We start from the raw sequence: 21,560 nt of genomic DNA, 5'->3' as shown, positions 1-21,560 counted from the left end.
TAGTGGTGGCTGTATATATAAATCTGTATGTAGTGAGCTCCCCCTAGTGGTGGCTGTATATATAAATCTGTATGTAGTGAGCTCCCTCTAGTGGTGGCTGTATGTATAAATCTGTATGTAGTGAGCTCCCTCTAGTGGTGGCTGTATATATAAATCCCTATGTAGTGAGCTCCCTCTAGTGGTGACTGTATATATAAATCTGCATGTAGTGAGCTCCCTCTAGTGGTGGCTGTATATATAAATCTGTATGTAGTGAGCTCCCTCTAGTGGTGACTGTATATATAAATCTATATGTAGTGAGCTCCCTCTAGTGGTGACTGTATAAATCTGTATGCAATGAGCTCCCCCTAGTGGTGACTGTATATATAAATCTGTATGCAGTGAGCTCCCTCTAGTGGTGGCTGTATATATGTCTGTATGTAGTGAGCTCCCTCTAGTGGTGGCTGTATATATAAATCTGCATGTAGTGAGCTCCCTCTAGTGGTGGCTGTATATATAAATCTGTATGTAGTGAGCTCCCTCTAGTGGTGGCTGTATATATAAATCTGTATGTGGCGAGCTCCTTCTAGTGGTGACTGTATATATAAATCTGTATGTAATGAGCTCCCTCTAGTGGTGGCTGTATATATAAATCTGTATGTAGTGAGCTCCCTCTAGTGGTGGCTGTATATATAAATCTGTATGTAGTGAGCTCCCCCTAGTGGTGGCTGTATATATAAATCTGTATGTAGTGAGCTCCCTCTAGTGGTGGCTGTATATATAAATCTGTATGTAGTGAGCTCCCTCTAGTGGTGGCTGTATATATAAATCTGTATATAGTGAGCTCCCTCTAGTGGTGGCTGTATATATAAATCTGTATGTAGTGAGCTCCCCCTAGTGGTGGCTGTATATATAAATCTGTATGTAGTGAGCTCCCTCTAGTGGTGGCTGTATGTATAAATCTGTATGTAGTGAGCTCCCTCTAGTGGTGGCTGTATATATAAATCCCTATGTAGTGAGCTCCCTCTAGTGGTGACTGTATATATAAATCTGCATGTAGTGAGCTCCCTCTAGTGGTGGCTGTATATATAAATCTGTATGTAGTGAGCTCCCTCTAGTGGTGACTGTATATATAAATCTATATGTAGTGAGCTCCCTCTAGTGGTGACTGTATAAATCTGTATGCAATGAGCTCCCCCTAGTGGTGACTGTATATATAAATCTGTATGCAGTGAGCTCCCTCTAGTGGTGGCTGTATATATGTCTGTATGTAGTGAGCTCCCTCTAGTGGTGGCTGTATATATAAATCTGCATGTAGTGAGCTCCCTCTAGTGGTGGCTGTATATATAAATCTGTATGTAGTGAGCTCCCTCTAGTGGTGGCTGTATATATAAATCTGTATGTGGCGAGCTCCTTCTAGTGGTGACTGTATATATAAATCTGTATGTAATGAGCTCTCTCTAGTGGTGGCTGTATATATAAATCTGTATATAGTGAGCTCCCTTTAGTGGTGGCTGTATATATAAATCTGTATGTAGTGAGCTCCCTCTAGTGGTGGCTGTATATATAAATCTGTATGTAGTGAGCTCCCCCTAGTGGTGGCTGTATATATAAATCTGTATGTAGTGAGCTCCCTCTAGTGGTGGCTGTATATATAAATCTGTATGTAGTGAGCTCCCTCTAGTGGTGGCTGTATATATAAATCCCTATGTAGTGAGCTCCCTCTAGTGGTGACTGTATATATAAATCTGCATGTAGTGAGCTCCCTCTAGTGGTGGCTGTATATATAAATCTGTATGTAGTGAGCTCCCTCTAGTGGTGACTGTATATATAAATCTGTATGTAGTGAGCTCCCTCTAGTGGTGACTGTATAAATCTGTATGCAATGAGCTCCCCCTAGTGGTGGCTGTATATATAAATCTGTATGTAGTGAGCTCCCTCTAGTGGTGGCTGTATATATAAGTCTGTATGTAGTGAGCTCCCTCTAGTGGTGACTGTATAAATCTGTATGCAATGAGCTCCCCCTAGTGGTGACTGTATATATAAATCTGTATGTAGTGAGCTCCCTCTAGTGGTGACTGTATATATAAATCTGTATGTAGTGAGCTGCCTCTAGTGGTGGCTGTATATATAAATCTGTATATAGTGAGCTCCCTCTAGTGGTGACTGTATATATAAATCTGTATGTAGTGAGCTCCCTTTAGTGGTGGCTGCATATATAAATCTGTATGTAGTGAGCTCCCCCTAGTGGTGGCTGTATATATAAATCTGTATGTAGTGAGCTCCCTCTAGTGGTGGCTGTATATATAAATCTGTATGTAGTGAGCTCCCTCTAGTGGTGGCTGTATATATAAATCTGTATGTAGTGAGCTCCCTCTAGTGGTGGCTGTATATATAAATCTGTATGTAGTGAGCTCCCCCTAGTGGTGACTGTATATATAAATCTGTATGTAGTGAGCTCCCCCTAGTGGTGGCTGTATATATAAATCTGTATATAGTGAGCTCCCTCTAGTGGTGGCTGTATATATAAATCTGTATGTAGTGAGCTCCCTCTAGTGGTGGCTGTATATATAAATCTGTATGTAGTGAGCTCCCTCTAGTGGTGGCTGTATATATAAATCTGTATGTAGTGAGCTCCCTCTAGTGGTGGCTGTATATATAAATCTGTATGTAGTGAGCTCCCTCTAGTGGTGGCTGTATATATATAAATCTGTATGTAGTGAGCTCCCTCTAGTGGTGGCTGTATATATAAATCTGTATGTAGTGAGCTCCCTCTAGTGGTGGCTGTATATATAAATCTGTATGTAGTGAGCTCCCCCTAGTGGTGGCTGTATAATCTGTATGTAGTGAGCTCCCTCTAGTGGTGACTGTATATATAAATCTGTATGTAGTGAGCTCCCTCTAGTGGTGACTGTATATATAAATCTGTATGTAGTGAGCTCCCTCTAGTGGTGGCTGTATATATAAATCTGTATGTAGTGAGCTCCCCCTAGTGGTGGCTGTATATATAAATCTGTATGCAGTGAGCTCCCTCTAGTGGTGGCTGTATATATAAATCTGTATGTAGTGAGCTCCCTCTAGTGGTGACTGTATATATAAATCTGTATGTAGTGAGCTCCCTCTAGTGGTGACTGTATATATAAATCTGTATGTAGTGAGCTCCCTCTAGTGGTGACTGTATATATAAATCTGTATGTAGTGAGCTCCCTCTAGTGGTGACTGTATATATAAATCTGTATGTAGTGAGCTCCCTCTAGTGGTGGCTGTATATATAAATCTGTATGTAGTGAACTCCCTCTAGTGGTGACTGTATATATAAATCTGTATGTAGTGAGCTCCCTCTAGTGGTGACTGTATATATAAATCTGTATGTAGTGAACTCCCTCTAGTGGTGACTGTATATATAAATCTGTATGTAGTGAGCTCCCTCTAGTGGTGGCTGTATATATAAATCTGTATGTAGTGAGCTCCCTCTAGTGGTGGCAACAGGAAGCTGCTATAATTGTTACTGCAAGGAGCTGATACAATTCAGTGCCGGCCCTTGTCCTATGTTGCCTCCCATGGCAGTCAGGTTTACACTCTAGACAGCCGCCTCTTCTCTGGTTGCCTGTAATGAGACATGTATAACTAACTTTTAATTAATAAATTTCATATTAATTATTTACAACCACTTCTCAGGGTGGATCAGAACTCCCCCTTTATTCTAGAAGACCAGGTATTAGTGGAAATTGGAAAGAAATATGGCAAAACTTCAGCACATATTGCCATTCGCTACCAAATCCAGCGTGGAATAGTGGCCATCACTAAAAGTTATACTCCAGCACGAATCAGAGAAAACTTCAAGGTAAAAAATAGATGAAATAAAAAATATTTATATATATATGTATTGGGCTTTTTGTGACTACTCAATTTTGACCTGACCTCAGAAATGATTATCGGTGAGCTGCTGACTGACGGGCCTCATTATCATGTGTGCTAGACACAGCGCCGTGCTATTGATAGTGGTTGTTTTTGGTATTGCAGCTCAGCATCATTCACTTGAATGGGACAGTGAGTTGCAGTGAGCTGTAATACCAGATGCAACCACTATTAGAGTGCGGCGCTGTGGGTGACAGGCATGAAGGAGATGCGCCATCTCTACTGAGCTCAGGAAAACCTTTCTTCATGGGAATCAATTTCTCTCCGCAGGTTTTTGACTTTGAGTTGACACCCGAGGACATGAAAACCATCGATGGACTCGACAGGAACCTGCGTTACTTTGTGATACCAGAGTACGGAATATTATATTTATATATATATATATATTTATATCTTAATAGATTGGACTATTATGTGTGCAGCAATACCAGATATGATTGATTTTATAAATATATATATATATATATATATATATATATATATATATATGTATATATAACTTTTTTTTAAAGAAATTTCAACCGGTAAATGAGATGTGATTAACAGGTTTATTTTTCTATATATGTTTCAAATTTATTTGTTCAAAATTTTTATTTGTTTAATAATTTTGTTATTAATGTTTTAATTTTATTTATTTTATTTAAATTTATTTATTTTATGCATTTTTTTTATATTTTTATCTATTTATATTTATTTTTTTATATTATTATTTGTATTTTTATTTACATTTATTTATTTTATTTATATTTATTTTATGTATTTTTTTTTACCTATTTATTTTTATTTATGTTTTTAATTGTTTTTATTTACATTTTATTTTATGTATCTATTTATTTGTATTTAGATTTTTTATTTTATCTATTTATTTTTCTTTAGATTTTTTATTTTATCTTTTATTTTTATTTAGATTTTATTGATTTTTTTATTTACATTTACCGTAATTATTTCATGTATTTATTTTTTCATTTGTTATTTATTTTTTATATTTTTATATTTTATTTATATTTATTTATTTTTTAGTTAGTTATTTTATTTATTTTTGTAAACTTTTTGAACATTGATTGATCAGAATGGGATATCTGCCAGTTATGATGCGCCCTCAGCTCCGGAGCCCGCTCCGTAAAATGAAGACCCTACCTACAACTGTGTCCTACATCGGAATGGGATTAATATAATTTCTGTTTTAATTCAGCGAAATATCTTCTTGCTGTCGCTGAATTGAAACGGCATATCGGTGAATTTAACCCAGCGGGACTTTAGGATGAAGTTTTCAGCCCCTAAAGAAAGCTTTCTCTTTTTCTTAGAGCAAGCAGAGATCTGGAAAATGGTTGTGGAAATATAAATTAAAAAGTTTTCAAAACTTTGAAAAAAAAGTTTTCAAAACTTTGAAAAAAAGTTTTCAAAACTGTGAAAAAAGTTTTCAAAACTTTGAAAAAAAAGTTTTCAAAACTTTGAAAAAAAGTTTTCAAAACTGTAAAAAAAAGTTTTCACAACTTTGAAAAAAAGTTTTCTAAGCTTTGAAAAAAATTTTCTAAACTTTGAAAAAAGTTTTCTAAACTTTGAAAAAAGTTTTCTAAACTTTAAAAAAAGTTTTCAAAACTTCGAAAAAAGTTTTCAAAATTGTAAAAAAAAAAGTTTTCAAAACTTTGAAAAAAAGTTTTCAAAACAAAAAAGTTTTCAAAACTGTAAAAAAAAGTTTTCAAAACTTTGAAAAAAGTTTTCAAAACTGTAAAAAAAGTTTTCAAAACTTTGAAAAAAGTTTTCAAAACTGTAAAAAAAAGTTTTCTAAACTTTGAAAAAAAGTTTTCCGGGTCACTCTTAAAAGTTTTTTTTTTTTTTTTAAGTCAGGGAAAATACTAAATATTAAGTTGATTTTAAACTTTAAAATATTTTTTTTAATTTTTTAATAAGAAATATTTAGATCTTGTGCGGATTTTTGAGTCGCGTCCTTCGATCCCTTCGGGTCTGATTGTGAACATGAATCTGTGCAAGTTAAAATATTAATTTCCTTCTTGGCTGGAGGAGAAGCAGCGCCGTGGTGCAATCACATCCCCAGACAAAAAACAGTTTATGAGCCGCGTCCATTAGCGCTGAGGTGCGCGGGGAAGGAGGCGAAGTCAAGCTGCCAAGAATACAATTTGCCAAAGAAAATAAAACCCCCTTAACACTAAAAGTAATGAAAAAAAAACCTCTCCATAATCAGCATCGACCTGTAACAATGAGCCTTTGTGAAACGTTCTGACTCCAAAAAAATCCAAACTTTTCCCCGAAATCGAAAAATGTAACATTATCCAGAGCCCGACAGACGGGATAAAACGGATTAAAGTAATAATCAGGTCTAAGAAAATTAGAGAATGAAAATAAACCAAAAAAAAACCTCCCCCCACCCCAAAAATAAATAATCGTACCTCTAGCGCCCCCTATAGGTGGCATCACTAAAGCATCACCCTAAAATTTCAATTTTAGCAAAAAAAATTAAAGTAATGCTAAAAATTGAAAAATAAAAAATGGCCTCTCTGAACCACAATTTTTCTTTCTGAGAATTAAAAAAATCTAAAAAAAAAAAAATTCTGAGAATTCCAGCATTGATTAATTTGGGATTTATGATCCAGAATCCACACATAAATGGGTTTTCTGAGATTTTCTTTGTAGCTTTTATCCGTCAGATAATAAGACGTGACGGTGTCGGTTTCAATATTTTGCAGATTCGGGGTTCATCCGGAGTATCCCTTTCATGAGGAATACTAAAGAGAACGGACTACGTCTTTGAGGTTGCGCTTCCTGGGAATGCCGCCATGTTCGGCACATGTTATAGTTCTGTTATATCTGTTACTTTTGTTGTACACGATGATCTTTGATGTGTAATATCTGTAATAAAAATCTGAGTCAACCTCTATTCAAGACAAAACTCAACAAATCTGCATTAATCCTGAGCCGAATGCTGCTCCCTACAGAAAAAGTCAATAATAGTTAATAGATAATACACACAGTGATGTCACAGTACAGGGATAATACACATGGTGATGTCACAGTGCAGGGATAATACACACAGTGATGTCACAGTACAGGGATAATACACACAGTGATGTCACAGTACAGGGATAATACACACAGTGATGTCACAGTACAGAGATAATACACACAGTGATGTCACAGTACAAGGATAATGCACACAGTGATGTCACAGTACAGGGATAATACACATGGTGATGTCACAGTGCAGGGATAATACACACAGTGATGTCACAGTACAGGGATAATGTGCACAGTGATGTCACAGTACAGGGATAATACACACAGTGATGCCACAGTAGAGGGATAATACACACAGTGATGCCACAGTAGAGGGATAATACACACAGTGATGTCACAGTACAGGATAATACACACAGTGATGTCACAGTAGAGGGATAATACACACAGTGATGTCACAGTACAGGGATAATACACACAGTGATGTCACAGTACAGGGATAATACACATGGTGATGTCACAGTGCAGGGATAATACACACAGTGATGTCACAGTACAGGGATAATACACATGGTGATGTCACAGTGCAGGGATAATACACACAGTGATGTCACAGTACAGGGATAATGTGCACAGTGATGTCACAGTACAGGGATAATACACACAGTGATGCCACAGTAGAGGGATAATACACACAGCGATGTCACAGTAGAGGGATAATACACACAGCGATGTCACAGTAGAGGGATAATACACACAGTGATGTCACAGTACAGAGATAATACACACAGTGATGTCACAGTACAAGGATAATGCACACAGTGATGTCACAGTACAGGGATAATGCACACAGTGATGTCACAGTACAGGGATAATGCACACAGTGATGTCACAGTACAGGGATAATGCACACAGTGATGTCACAGTACAGAGATAATGCACACAGTGATGTCACAGTACAGGGATAATACAGTGATGTCACAGTAGAGGGATAATGCACACAGTGATGGCACAGTACAGGGATAATACACACAGTGATGTCACAGTACAGGGATAATACACACAGTGATGTCACAGTGCAGGGATAATACACACAGTGATGTCACATTACAGGGATAATACAGACAGTGATGTCACAGTACAGGGATAATGCACACAGTGATGTCACAGTACAGGGATAATGCACACAGTGATGTCACAGTGCAGGGATAATACACACAGTGATGTCACAGTGCAGGGATAATACACACAGTATTTGGTTTATACCTAGTCATGTCCGTTAGTGAGATACTGACTAATTTGCTACCCTTCATACAGTTATAATATAGCCATATTTTTAAATCATTTTACTAATTATGAAATCACAAAGCTGCCGCATCGTCCATGTTGTCCTCATCCTCCTTATCGTCCTCGTCATCCTCATCGTCGTCCTCATCGTCCTCGTCATCCTCCTCATCGTCCTCGTCATCCCCACTTTCTTACTATTTTTGGAATGTTCCTTATTTTGCCTTTCTGCAGAGTAGTAAACATTTCACCACATCTCCTTGGACGGCTTTCTTGGCGGGGTGCCATGTTCTCCCGCACAGGGTCACACACTCGGCCTCCGGCCATTACATTCATTGTATCTGTCACAATATATCTGTAATCAGATTCTAATCTCAGCGTGTTTTCCATTAGTTCTGTGACCCTCATGTGGGGCCTAATTCCCCCTATAGGGGCTCACGTCTCCCATATGGGGTGCGGAGCATTGATGGTGAAATCTATGGCCAAGCTGAACCGCGGGCTGCTGGGGATGATCCTGAGTAGGAGACCTGGAGGTCGGAGACGTCACCTGTCCACAAAATGGATGATGGTTTGCTGCAATTTCAACCATGCAAAGCTTTTTCTTTACACTCAGATGGAAAACATAAAGGGTAAGGATCTCAGTAATGGGGGGCTGTGCTGGAGAACAATAGCTTGAAGGTAATGGACCCCACTGACGTGAAAAAAACATTTATACATATATTAGTGCAACTTTATTGACTTATATAACTACTAACTTTCAAGCTGCGCTCTTCATTCATTAATTTCAGATCCCTTGATGAGCAGCCTGAGACATCATTCAGATTTTTCTCTTGTAATATTGTCCCTAAGTAATACAGGCTGGATGTGAGCTCTGCATGTCTCTCCCAGTAATACAGGCTGGATATGAGGTCTATGTGTCTCTTCCAGTAATACAGGCCGGATGCGAGGTCTATATGTCCCTCTAAGTAATATAGGCTGGATGTGAGCTCTGCATGTCTCTCCCAGTAATACAGGCTGGATGTGAGCTCTGCATGTCTCTCCCAGTAATACAGGCTGGATGTGAGCTCTGCATGTCTCTCCCAGTAATACAGGCTGGATATGAGATGCCTGTTTCTTCCAGTAATATAGCCTGGATGTGAGGTTTATGTGTACCTCTAAGTAATACAGGCTGGATGTGAGGTCTGCATGATTCTCCTAGTAATATAGGCTGGATATGAGCTCTGTGTGTCTCTTCCAGTAATATAGGCTGGATATGAGATGTGTGTCTCTTCCAGTAATATAGACTGGAGGTGAGGTATGTGTGTCTCTCCCAGTAATATAGGCTGGATGTGAGGTCTGTGTGTACCTCCAAGTAAGACAGGCTGGATGTGAGGTCTGCGTGTCTCTCCCAGTAATACAGGCTGGAGATGAGCTCTGTGGGTCTCTTCCAGTAATATAGGCTGGATGTGAGGTCTGCGTGTCTCTCCCAGTAATACAGGCTGGATATGAGATGTGTGCCTCTTCCAGTAATATAGGCTGGATGTGAGGTTTATGTGTACCTCCAAGTAATACAGGCTGGATGTGAGGTCTGCATGTCTCTCCCAGTAATATAGGCTGGATGTGAGGTCTGTGTGTCTCTTCTAGTAATATAGGCTGGATGTGAGGTCTATGTGTACCTCTAAGTAATACATGCTGGATATGAGGTCTGTCTCTCCCAGTAATATAGGTTGGATGTGAGGTTTATGTGTACCTCCAAGTAATACAGGCTGGATGTGAGGTCTGCATGTCTCTCCCAGTAATATGGGTTGGATGTGAGGTCTGTGTGTCTCTTCTAGTAATATAGGCTGGATGTGAGGTTTATGTGTACCTCTAAGTAATACAGGCTGGATATGAGGTCCGTGTGTCTCTCCCAGTAATATAAGCTGGATATGAGGTCTATGTGTCTCTCCCAGTAATATAAGCTGGATATGAGATGTGTGTCTCTTCCAGTAATACAGGCTGGATGCGAGTTCCATGTGTCTGTTCCAGAAATGCAAGCTGAAGCTGTATGTGAAGTCTGTGTTTCTATTCCAGTGATATAGGCTGGATGCGATGACTGCGTGTCTCTTCCACTAATAAAGGCCGGATGTGAAATCTGTATGTCTCTTCCAGAAGTACAGGCTGGATGACAGGTATTTGTGTCTCTTAAAAGTAAAACAGGCTGAATGTCATGTCTGTGTGTCTCTTTTGTCTCTTCCAGTAATACAGACCGATGTGAGGTCTGTGGGTCTCTTCCAGTAATACATGCTGGATGTGAGATCTGAGCGTTTATTCCAGTAATACAGGCTGTGTTTCTCCCAATAATACAAGCTGTATGTGAGTTCTATGTGTCTCTCCCAGTAATATAGGCTGTATATGAGTTCTATGTGTCTCTTCCGGTAATATAGGCTGGATGTGAGCTCTGTGTGTCTCTCCCAGTAATATAGCCTGTATGTGAGTTCTATGTGTCTCTTCCGGTAATATAGGCTGTATGTGAGCTCTATGTGTCTCTTCCGGTAATATAGGCTGGATGTGTGCTCTGTGTGTCTCTCCCAGTAATATAGGCTGTATGTGAGTTCTATGTGTCTCTTCCGGTAATATAGGCTGGATGTGAGCTCTGTGTGTCTCTCCCAGTAATATAGGCTGTATGTGAGCTCTATGTGTCTCTTCCGGTAATATAGGCTGGATGTAAGGTCTGTGTGTCTCTTCCGGTAATATAGGCTGGATGTGAGCTCTGTGTGTCTCTCCCAGTAATATAGGCTGTATGTGAGTTCTATGTGTCTCTTCCGGTAATATAGGCTGGATGTGAGTTCTATGTGTCTCTTCCGGTAATATAGGCTGGATGTGAGCTCTGTGTGTCTCTCCCAGTAATATAGGCTGTATGTGAGTTCTATGTGTCTCTTCCGGTAATATAGGCTGGATGTGAGGTCTGTGTGTCTCTTCCGGTAATGTAGGCTGAATGTCAGGTCTGTGTATATCTCCCAGTAATGCAGGCTGTATATGAGGTCTGTTTGTATCTCACAGTAATACAGGCTGGATGTGAGCTCTGAGTGTACAAAACGTGCTGCTGCCAGTACAGCTTCTATCCTGCACTCATTTCTGCCGCTATACTCTTCCCAGAGACTGTACTTGCTTGTCCTCCTCTCCACACCGCACAGGTCCGTGTATGATTCCCTCCTTTTATATTGAAACACTCAGAGAAGTGAAGACCATTTAGAGAGCGGCTTCATTTTCAATGTATTAAGCGAACCGACAATAAAACTAAATATTGGAGCAAATTTGCACATAGCCTTGAAACATTATCAAATCTCTCCTTTTGTGACATTTTATCAGGAAATGTCCATGCACAGTTTTTTTTTTCATGAGGATTTATCTAACAGAAAAAAAATCCGGATGCTTTTTAAGGGTTTTTTTTTTTGCCTGGTGTTCGGAGTATTTTTTTTTCTTCTGATAATTAATTTTGTGGGAAAATGTGTAGCTCTTTTCAGGCAGAAACCCCTCAAGAATGGATATAAAAGAAACAGAAATAATCCAAAGAATCCTGCACGATCAATAAAAAACTTTCAAAAGTTTTTAAAATTAAGTGGAAAGGGATTACCTGTAGCCACCACTAGGGGGAGCTGATGGGTTTACTGAAGACAGATTTCTTGTTGGGCTCAATAGGGGCTGATCCTATAAATATTGCCCCCCATTGTGCATAGTGTGTAGACCCTTCACATCCAGAGGTGGGTGGAAGCCAATCACAAGTATGTAGTGTATGGTGCTAATACTGACTGTATGTGGTATATATGTACTTTATGTCAGTATTATTCATTGTGGTTGTAATTATGTACCGTATGTCAGTATTGCTCATGAATTGTATGGTGGTAATATTTATGCCTGGTTTCTCAGTACTATTCATGCGCTGAGTCGGTATTTATTCATTGTATAGTGATTATATTATATGTCAGTATTATGAAGCCATTGTATGATGGTGATATGTATGTGCCATATGTCAGCATAGGCGGTATTATAATGAGGGCAAGCTGGGCTACCGGCCGGGGCCGGAGATTTCCAGGAGCTCCGCTGCTGAGGAAACAGAATGGCCCCGCAGCTCCTGGTGGGATCCCGTCGCCTCTGCTGTGTCGTGCCAGCACAATGACGCCATCAGCTGGCGAGTGTCAGCATGTACGCACTGGCCACAAGTAGAAGTAGGGCTTCGGGGTCCGGAGCAGAGCGCTGGGGGATCGGGAGCAAGGTGAGTATGTGTTTTTTTTAATATGTGCATGAGATGTGTGTACATATATAGAGGGCTATATGAGGGCTAGTATTGCAAATAGGGAGTTATTTGGGGCTCATACTGTATATAGGGGGCTATGTGAGGACTTGTACTGTATATAGGGGCTATGAGACACATCTGTAGGGGGTTGTGTGTAGGCTCACACTGTATGTAGGGGGCTGTGTGTAGGCTCACACTGTATGTAGGGGGTTGTGTGTAGGCTCACACTGTATGTAGGGGGCGTGTGTAGGCTCACACTATGTAGGAGGCTGTGTGTAGGCTCACACTGTATGTAGGGGGCTGTGTGTAGGCTCACTGTATGTAGGGGGCTGTGTGTAGGCTCACACTATGTAGGGGGCGGTGTGTGGTTTCTTACTGTATGTAGGGGGCTGTGTGTAGGCTCACTGTATGTAGGGGGCCGTGTGTAGGCTCACACTGTATGTAGGGGACCGTGTGTAGGCTCACACTGTATGTAGGGGACCGTGTGTAGGCTCACACTGTATGTAGGGGGCCGTGTGTAGGCTCACACTGTATGTAGGGGGCCGTGTGTAGGCTCACACTGTATGTAGGGGGCCGTGTGTAGGCTCACACTGTATGTAGGGGGCCGTGTGTAGGCTCACACTGTATGTAGGGGGCCGTGTGTAGGCTCACACTGTATGTAGGGGACTGTGTAGGCTCACACTATGTAGGGGACTGTGTAGGCTCACACTGTATGTAGAGGGCTGTGTGTAGGCTCACACTGTGTGTAGGGGGCCGTGTGTAGGCTCACACTGTATGTAGGGGGCCGTGTGTAGGCTCACACTGTATGTAGGGGGCCGTATGTAGGCTCACACTGTATGTAGGGGGCCGTATGTAGGCTCACACTGTATGTAGGGGGCCGTGTGTAGGCTCACACTGTATGTAGGGGACTGTGTAGGCTCACACTGTATGTAGGGGACTGTGTAGGCTCACACTGTATGTAGGGGGCTGTGTGTAGGCTCACACTGTATGTAGGGGGCTGTGTGTAGGCTCACACTGTATGTAGGGGGCTGTGTGTAGGCTCACACTGTATGTAGGGGGTGGTGTGTGGTTTCTTACTGTATGTAGGGGGCTTGATGGTCATTTATGATCTAAAGAGTTATTCTTTATTTGACAAGGACTTCATACATGTTTCTTCTTGGACTTTATGTTTTTTTTTTCCCTAGTCAGATAGTTGTAAACATATATACTGTGGTGTAACAAAGTATTTGCCCCCTTTCTGATTTCCTATTCTTTTGCATGTTTGTCACACTTACAAGTTTCCAATCACCAAACAAATGTAAATATTAGACAAAGATAACACAAGTAATCACAAGAGGCAGTTTATAACGCGACCCCCCCAACGAACCTCTCCATTACAGTAAACGGCTGCCCACTCTCCCCAGTCCCACAAGCTCACTGCCTCGGGGTAATCCTTGACACTGATCTCTCCTTTAAACCACATATCCAAGCCCTTTCCACTTCCTGCCGCCTTCAACTCAAAAATATTTCACGGATCCGTACATTCCTAAACCAAGAATCTGAAAAAACCCCTAGTCCATGCCCTCATCATCTCCCGCCTCGACTACTGCAACCTCCTGCTGTGTGGCCTCCCCGCGAACACTCTCGCACCCTCCAATCTATTCTAAACTCTGCTGCCCAACTAATCCACCTGTCCCCCCGCTATTCCCCAGCCACTCCCCTCTGTCAATCCCTGCACTGGCTCCCCATTACCCAGAGACTCCAGTACAAAACCCTAACCATGACATACAAAGCCATCCACAACCTGTCTCCTCCATACATCTGTGACCTCGTCTCCCGGTACTTACCTACACGCAACCTCCGATCCTCACAAGATCTCCTTCTCTACTCCCCTCTTATCTCCTTCCCACAATCATATACAAGATTTCTCTCGCGTATCCCCCCTACTCTGGAACCCTCTACCACAACACATCAGACTCTCACCTACCATCGAAACCTTCAAAAAGAACCTGAAGACCCACCTCTTCCGACAAGCCTATAACCTCCATAAATCAGAGAAAGGCGTCACACAAAAACAGTTAATAAATAACATTTCCAACATGTCTACTTTAGGCTACGTTCACACTAGCGTTCGGCTAGTGTGCGTCGCACTAGCGTCGGGCGACGCAGCGGCGACGCACGCGTCATGCGCCCCTATGTTTAACATGGGGGACGCATGCGTTTTTGCTTGTTGCGTTTTCTGACACGTGCGTCTTTTTTGACGCTAGCGTCGGACCAAGAAAACGCAACAAGTTGCATTTTTCTTGCGTCCGATTTTCGTCAAAAAACGACGCACGCGTCGAAAAACGCAGCGTTTTTGCGTGCGTTTGCACGCGTTTTTCGGTGCGTTGCGTCGCCGACGCAGCGGCGCACAACGCTAGTGTGAACGTAGCCTTACATCAGCACAATTTTTGAAACAAATTTTTTTTTGCGTTAAGGGTTAAAAGTTGACCATCTTTACAACAAAATTTTACAAAACCATTTTTTTTTTTAGGGACCACATCACATTTGAAGTTTGGGGGGCCTATATGACAGAAAATACCCCAAAGTGACACCATTCTAAAAACTGCACCCTTTAAGGTGCGCAAAAGCCACATTCAAGAAGTTTATTAACCCTTCAGGTGCTTCACGAGAACATTTTACTTTTTTTTTTCCACAAACCATTTACTTCAGAACCACACTTTATTTTCACAAGGGCAACAGAAAACGGACCACCAAATTTGTTGCGCAATTTCTTCTGAGTACACCGATATCTCTTATGTGGGGGAAAACCACTGTTTGGGTGCATGGCAAGGCTCAGAAGGGAAGGAGAAGCGCTTGACTTTTTGAATGCAAAATTGGCTGGAATCAATGGCGGGCGCCATGTCAGTTTTGGAGACCCCTGATGTACTCAAATATTTCAGTACTCTACAATAAGCCATTTCTAGTAGCGTATGCTAGTGGACATACGTTGCATCATTATTACCGTAGTTCACTATATGATAGTATGCTGCCTTAAGCCTTGGGACGACACCATAATGCATCAATCGCTATAATGGGATAGTGGCAGTCGGCACTAATACTGTGAGGCAATATTATAAGGGCACCTATAGTTGATCTGTGCGGCACTTTTACATGAGGACTGTTGTTGGTGTTACTTGGACAGTGTATGGGGCCATTAATGATGGAGGGTACTATAGTTTTATAGAGAACCTCCAACTGTAAAAATATTATAGCACAGAGGCAATTATTTCAGGATGTTCTGAGGGTTTGTAGAACAATTATAACTTTCTTGGTCGGACTCCACATTATATCACACGTTGTTACACTCTCGGCCTCAGGCGGTTTTATATATATTCATATTATTCCTAAAATAAGAGCGTAACCCCTGCAGCGTACACCGACTCCACAATGTGTGTTTTCCATTAGTCGATCGGATTTTCTGGCCAAGGCTGAGATCCATATGTGGCGGCCAAATTACTCCTGGGGGGCTTCATGTTCTTCTGCTGGAGAAGTGTAAGGATGAAGGGCTGGTGAAATCTACTGGAGCAGCCAACTTTAACCGCAGGCAGCTAAGAAGGACCGAAATATAAACCCATCTGCAATCAGCTTGTAACGGAGATGGAAAAGAAGAAGATATCTGGCATCACGGACACATTATTCTTCAGTCACTCCAATCAGATCTTCATGCTGCCCCTAACCCTTGCCCTCACTAAGCAGGGCATTGCTTGACAAACGCCCAGTCCTCAGGGCCCCCAACAGATCATGTTTTGAGGATTTTCTCAGTTTTGCAAAAGAGGAGACCACGATGCCAGGGCTGATTGGGCATCAGGTTTCATTCCCGAGACCGCGACTTCCGATATCACTGGAATGGCGCCAGCATGGGAGGAGACTATAGGCTTTATTAATTTAGCGGTACCAAACATTTAGTTTAAGGTTGTCCTAGTAGTGGACACGACCCCTTTTAAAGGAAATCCTGAAACCTTGATCTGTTGGATCCCACGAGGACTGGGAGCTTGAGAAATGCATTAGACCAACGTTTCCCAGACTTCAGTCCTCACGGGCTCCACCACGTCATGTTCCCAGGATTTCCTTAGTATTGCACAGGTGATGAAAGTATTATGTAGTATTAAGAATTCTTTCACCTGTGCAATACAATGGAAATCCTTAAAACATGACCTGCTGGGGAGGTCGTGAGAACTCAAGTTGGGGAAACACTGGTCTACAGGCACCATAGAGTGAATGGAAGCTGTGAAGAAGACTAAAGATCTGGTGTGACGTAAGACCACACCAAAACTAAAGGTCAGGTGGGAGGAGGTGATATTGTGAAATTCGAGGTAAATCTGATTTGTCTCCATTTAATTGGTTTCTCTCTTCCTGGAAGTTATTGTTCTTCCCATCAGCACTCAATTAGGGGAAGACAATGAGGAAAATATGGATTTTCGACTGCTCAGATGTAGAGATCACCAATTACATTTTACTCTTTAGAGGCTGCAGTCATCTCTGATCAAGGAGCTTGACATTCAATTATCGGCCACTCCCCCCTGTCAATCCCTTCACTGGCTCCCCAATACCCAGAGACTCCAGTACAAAACCCTAACCATGACGTACAAAGCCATCAACAACCTGTCTCCTCCATACATCTGTGACCTCGTCTCCCGGTACTTACCTACACGCAACCTCCGATCCTCACAAGATCTCCTTCTCTACTCCCCTCTTATCTCCTCTTCCCACAATCGCATACAAGATTTCTATCGCGCATCCCCCCTACTCTGGAACCCTCTACCACAACACATCAGACTCTCGCCTACCATCGAAACCTTCAAAAAGAACCTGAAGACCCACCTCTTCCGACAAGCCTACAACCTGCAGTAACCACCGATCCACCAAACCGCTGCACGACCAGCTCTACCCTCGCCTACTGTATCCTCACCCATCCCTTGTAGATTGTGAGCCCTCGCGGGCAGGGTCCTCTCTCCTCCTCTACCAGTTGTGACCTGTATGGTTTAAGGTTATTGTACTTGTTTTTATTATGTGCACCCCTCCTCACATGTAAAGCACCGTGGAATAAATGGCGCTATAATAAGCGAAACTCCTGCTGTGTATGCCGGGGGCCTCTAATGGAGTGGAGGCACTGGACAATTGCGCAGTCTGCTTCTCCCCCCCAACACTGGCCCTGGTAATGAGACTGTCACCTATACATTATGCTACCTCACACAGTAATCCCAGCCGTAAGAGCAGGGTTTCCCCGAGAAGGTGTCTTCATGGCATTGTCCACGTGGTCTTTACAGCTACAGTCATGTGTAAAATAATAGTGCGTTTACAACAACTGAGAAAAATCTGAATCTTCATAGTAGAATTTAGAACTAAAAATGAATTATCGTCAGAGCTTGACTAAAGAATACGGATCAGATCTATGACGTTGCATTGATTTCATGGGTAGTCGGAATATTGTCAAGTAACAGTAGTATGTAACCAGTACCAAAATCTGAGTAGTTAGCCAAGATCTCGAGAAGCCAACAGAAGATGGTGTCATGTCTTCTTCTGGATGCTCTACTTGTCCTTCTCAGCTGGATAAAGTGTGGAAACAATCGCTTGATTTCACCCTCCTCCCTAACTAAAAGATGAAGGTACCCATGGTATTTAGAAGATGCCTGCAGATGGTATAAAATTACTATTTCTGGGTGGCATCTCGAAAAAAAAAAAAAAAAAAAAAGGGAGAGACCTCCCAGGAGATTTAACATGTACAAGCCTACCGATACCGCCTGGAAAGTATCACTTCTGGTAGCTACAGTTATTGTCACCCAGTTTTCCCCAAAATGGTTACCCCCTCCCCCCAATCGATTAGATACCTATACGTTGATGGCTGGATGTAATTTAGAGACAAATCAATAACACAAACTTGTATAAATAAATGTTTATTAAAATTTGGTTACATTATACCAATGTGGACTGGAGTGGGGAGGATTGAAAAGGATTATAGCGGCAGATGTTCCTCTCCGAGCCTGGTCCTTTGCTGGATGAAGGTCTCGGTATGGATTCTCCTTACTCGAAAGCTGACTGGAGGAATAATCCTGTAGGTCACACCTCAGTACTCGTCATTGAAGGGATATTCCGGATGGTCCCTCCACCTAAAAAGACAATGACTGATGACTCCACCGATTGTTCTAACATGGTTGCTCAACTAGTCTTTTGACTATTCTGGTGGAAAACAAAAAAGGTGAAGAACTGGTACCTCAATAGCGCTGTCAAAATTGTCAAGTCTCCTGTCTCAGAGAGATTACCAACAGTAACATTTCTCTTTAAGCAGGCGCCATCCCATGATCACATGGCGCACGCACCAGGCAACATCATCAGATTGAGACTGCACATGCGAACATCGAGCGCTACATCGGGAAGAGGACACAGATGCTGCCGCCCAGATCTAGGAGACCACTGCGCACGCGCTGTCGGGTGGTCGCACGGCACATGCGCAGGATTTTAGTGCTGAAGAACAGTATTCAGTCTCTACCCGAAAGGTGTAAAATGAGCGATCGGTTATACACTCACATTAGTAGCTCGACGTAACGAATATTTTTGTTTAGCGCTTCAATGTCCTCCATTTCCTGGTCAGTCAGCGAGAAGTCAAATATCTGAGAAAAAAAATATTCAATATAAATTGAAAAGAACCTCTCAATATTTATTTATATATCACATTAGCCCAAGTGCATTCAGAATGAGCGTGAAAATTTATTCCTAACAAAATTAAGGTGAGAGGAGTTTCACCAATTTTAATGCACAACGGTAGAATAGGGAATTAATAGACATATTGCTATGAAGATAAGGAACCACTGACAGTTCTTCCTTCTCTGGACCCTTTGATCATATGATCACTGGGTGTAGGGAGGGAGCTGGAAAGCAGAGTCTCAGGAAATTCCCCTGTAACTAGGGCTCATCTTACAGCCCCAGTTACAAGGGAAACCTATAAAACATGTATTCATGTTAAGACCCACATTTCCTAATTTTCTTTACATTTTTCTCTCAAAAATCAGAACACGCATAAAAATTAACCCCCATGTATATATGTATAATAAAAGAAGCAAATGCTATATGAATATCTGAATGGGAAAAAAGTATCCTAAAATGTGTCTGGTCGGGAAATGGAAAAATGGCCCAGACAAGAACTGGTTTCAGCGAGTGAGGAGAAGGGTCAGGTGCAATATTCATGCAGGTCCTGGCAGCACTATCTCCTGCCCTGCGCTGATTAGATAGATCAGTGTCGGGTAGGATGAGAGCGTGGTTCCCTCAGTGATTGGGAAGGGCGCTGTGTCAATGTCATATTACACACAGTTTCAGCTTTTTTTGTATAATTTGTGATGCACACAGTGACAGACCGTGCCATCGCTATAAAGTAAACATTATAAATACTTCCATACTGTACACATAACTAACGCCACTAAGCAGCGCACAACACTGCCATACGGTGCTCCTACACTCTGCCACCACTAGGAGGCGCTCCCTGCTCTCCCATACAGATTTATGAAGCGTCTTACCTGGAAGTTCTCTCTGATCCTTTCTGGATTAAAGCTTTTTGGAATAACGACAACCCCTCTCTGAACGTTAAATCGTAATGCAACTTGCGCGGCCGTCTTGCTATACTTTTTGCCGATGCGATTTAAGGTTGGATCTTCCAGTAGAGGCGGCGAGGACACATTCACCCTACAACGATTCATTGTACAAGCTCTATTACATACTGGGCGGTACTATATAGTCACACAGCTATATGGCCCGCTTAATTTAGGATTGCGGACAGTGCATGCTAACCACTAGACCACCACGGATCATAGTCGGTGCTTTAACCACTAGACCACCAGGGTTTGCAGAGTCTGAGCTAACCACTAGACCACCACGGATTACAGCCGGTGCTTTAACCATTAGACCACCAGGTATTATAGACACTAAATATACTGTGTGTGATGTAGACTAGAAAGTCAGTAAATGAAAAGCAGTTGTGTTGCCTCCATTGCATGCTTTTGCCAAAATTGGCGGTTTAGGACGGCAGGCAGGTTTCTAGCGGAGGGCTAGGATCTACTGAGGATGTGGTTTACTGTAAGCCATAATGCAGCGAGGATATAACACCACCTACCAGGTCTCGTCACGACATGTCCCAATAGGACTGTATCCCACAATGACAATTTCATGTTGTCGGCAGAACTCCAGTAACTTCGGCTGGGTGAAATACGGATGGCATTCAACCTGCAACAAAACAGATCATAAGACCCCCATGTGGCCCACGAGACGCACCCATGGCCAAACTCAACCCCAAAAGGCTGGCAATGCACGCTAGATAACGGTCATTTGACAAAACACTGGGCCGACAGCCATTCCTCCCGACTGCCCCATACACAAGATCACTTGGCTCAGCTGATCGCTCTGGTGCTCTCCATGAAGAAGCTGCTGACAGACTCCTCTACTGACAGCATCCCCTCCAGAACAACTGGCCAAAATCTTCTGTTGTGGAAGAATCAAGAAGCCCCCCATACACATTAGAGCGTGAGAAGATTCTGCTGCAATCGTCGGGTTTGTCGGACTTTTCTCCTACTCACCTGGTTGGATGTGGGTTTGTGCTTCAAGCCCGGCTTATTGAGAATCAGCTCAAGCTGTCTACGGTTAAAGTTGGAGACTCCCAAGGATTTTACAAGCCCGGCATCTTTACACTCTTCTAAAGCCTGAGCCAAAAAAAAAGAAATTACAATAATTTACAGTTAAAATCTAGATAAAAACCAGCAACAAAACAGACTCATCTCCATTATAGTCCTCCGTACACTAATGTCTAGTGCCCGAAAAAGTCACAACACCTCCTTTATTACAAATTACACCAGCTCCTACAGTGCCTGTCAGCAGGTCGGGTCAAGAAATGTTCCTCCAAAGTTCACTGAGCACATCGACTCGTAGATGCTCCTGTTCTCTGGCGCACGCTCTTGCCAGCACAGCGCACACGGGCTGCTCTCGCTCTGGTGCAGGCTCCTGCCAGTTCACAGGCTGCTCTCGCTTTCTGGTGCACGCTCCTGCCAGTATAGTGCACACAGGCTGCTCTCGCTCTCTGGCGCACGCTCCTGCCAGCACAGCGCACACTGGCTGCTCTCGGTGTCTGGCGCACGCTCCTGCCAGCACA

At 42.3% G+C, this 21,560-nt stretch overlaps 2 protein-coding genes across 3 annotated transcripts in view; one reads left to right on the top strand and one right to left on the bottom strand.

Moving 5' to 3' along the window:
- LOC138675121 (aldo-keto reductase family 1 member C1-like) overlaps positions 1 to 6,793 on the top strand; it is a 46,818-nt gene extending 40,025 nt beyond the window's left edge. For both annotated transcript variants that reach the window (XM_069763109.1, XM_069763108.1), the window contains 3 exons: positions 3,658 to 3,823; positions 4,168 to 4,250; positions 6,603 to 6,793. In XM_069763109.1, the coding sequence (XP_069619210.1) occupies positions 3,658 to 3,823; positions 4,168 to 4,250; positions 6,603 to 6,645 (292 nt within the window). In that variant the 3' untranslated portion in view covers positions 6,646 to 6,793. The remainder of the gene's footprint in view (positions 1 to 3,657; positions 3,824 to 4,167; positions 4,251 to 6,602) is intronic.
- An 11,515-nt stretch (positions 6,794 to 18,308) lies between these two features.
- AKR1D1 (aldo-keto reductase family 1 member D1) overlaps positions 18,309 to 21,560 on the bottom strand; it is a 29,759-nt gene continuing 26,507 nt past the window's right edge. The window contains exons 5-9 of the mRNA XM_069763107.1: positions 20,992 to 21,114; positions 20,532 to 20,641; positions 19,939 to 20,104; positions 18,956 to 19,038; positions 18,309 to 18,537 (exon numbers count right to left, since the gene is read on the bottom strand). Of these exons, the coding sequence (XP_069619208.1) occupies positions 18,495 to 18,537; positions 18,956 to 19,038; positions 19,939 to 20,104; positions 20,532 to 20,641; positions 20,992 to 21,114 (525 nt within the window). The 3' untranslated portion in view covers positions 18,309 to 18,494. The remainder of the gene's footprint in view (positions 18,538 to 18,955; positions 19,039 to 19,938; positions 20,105 to 20,531; positions 20,642 to 20,991; positions 21,115 to 21,560) is intronic.

Source organism: Ranitomeya imitator, chromosome 4 (assembly GCF_032444005.1).
Source record: "Ranitomeya imitator isolate aRanImi1 chromosome 4, aRanImi1.pri, whole genome shotgun sequence".
NCBI classification, from domain to species: domain Eukaryota; kingdom Metazoa; phylum Chordata; class Amphibia; order Anura; family Dendrobatidae; genus Ranitomeya; species Ranitomeya imitator.
The sequence above is the reverse complement of the archived record's forward strand: the minus strand, read 5'-3'. Positions and strand labels throughout refer to the sequence as shown.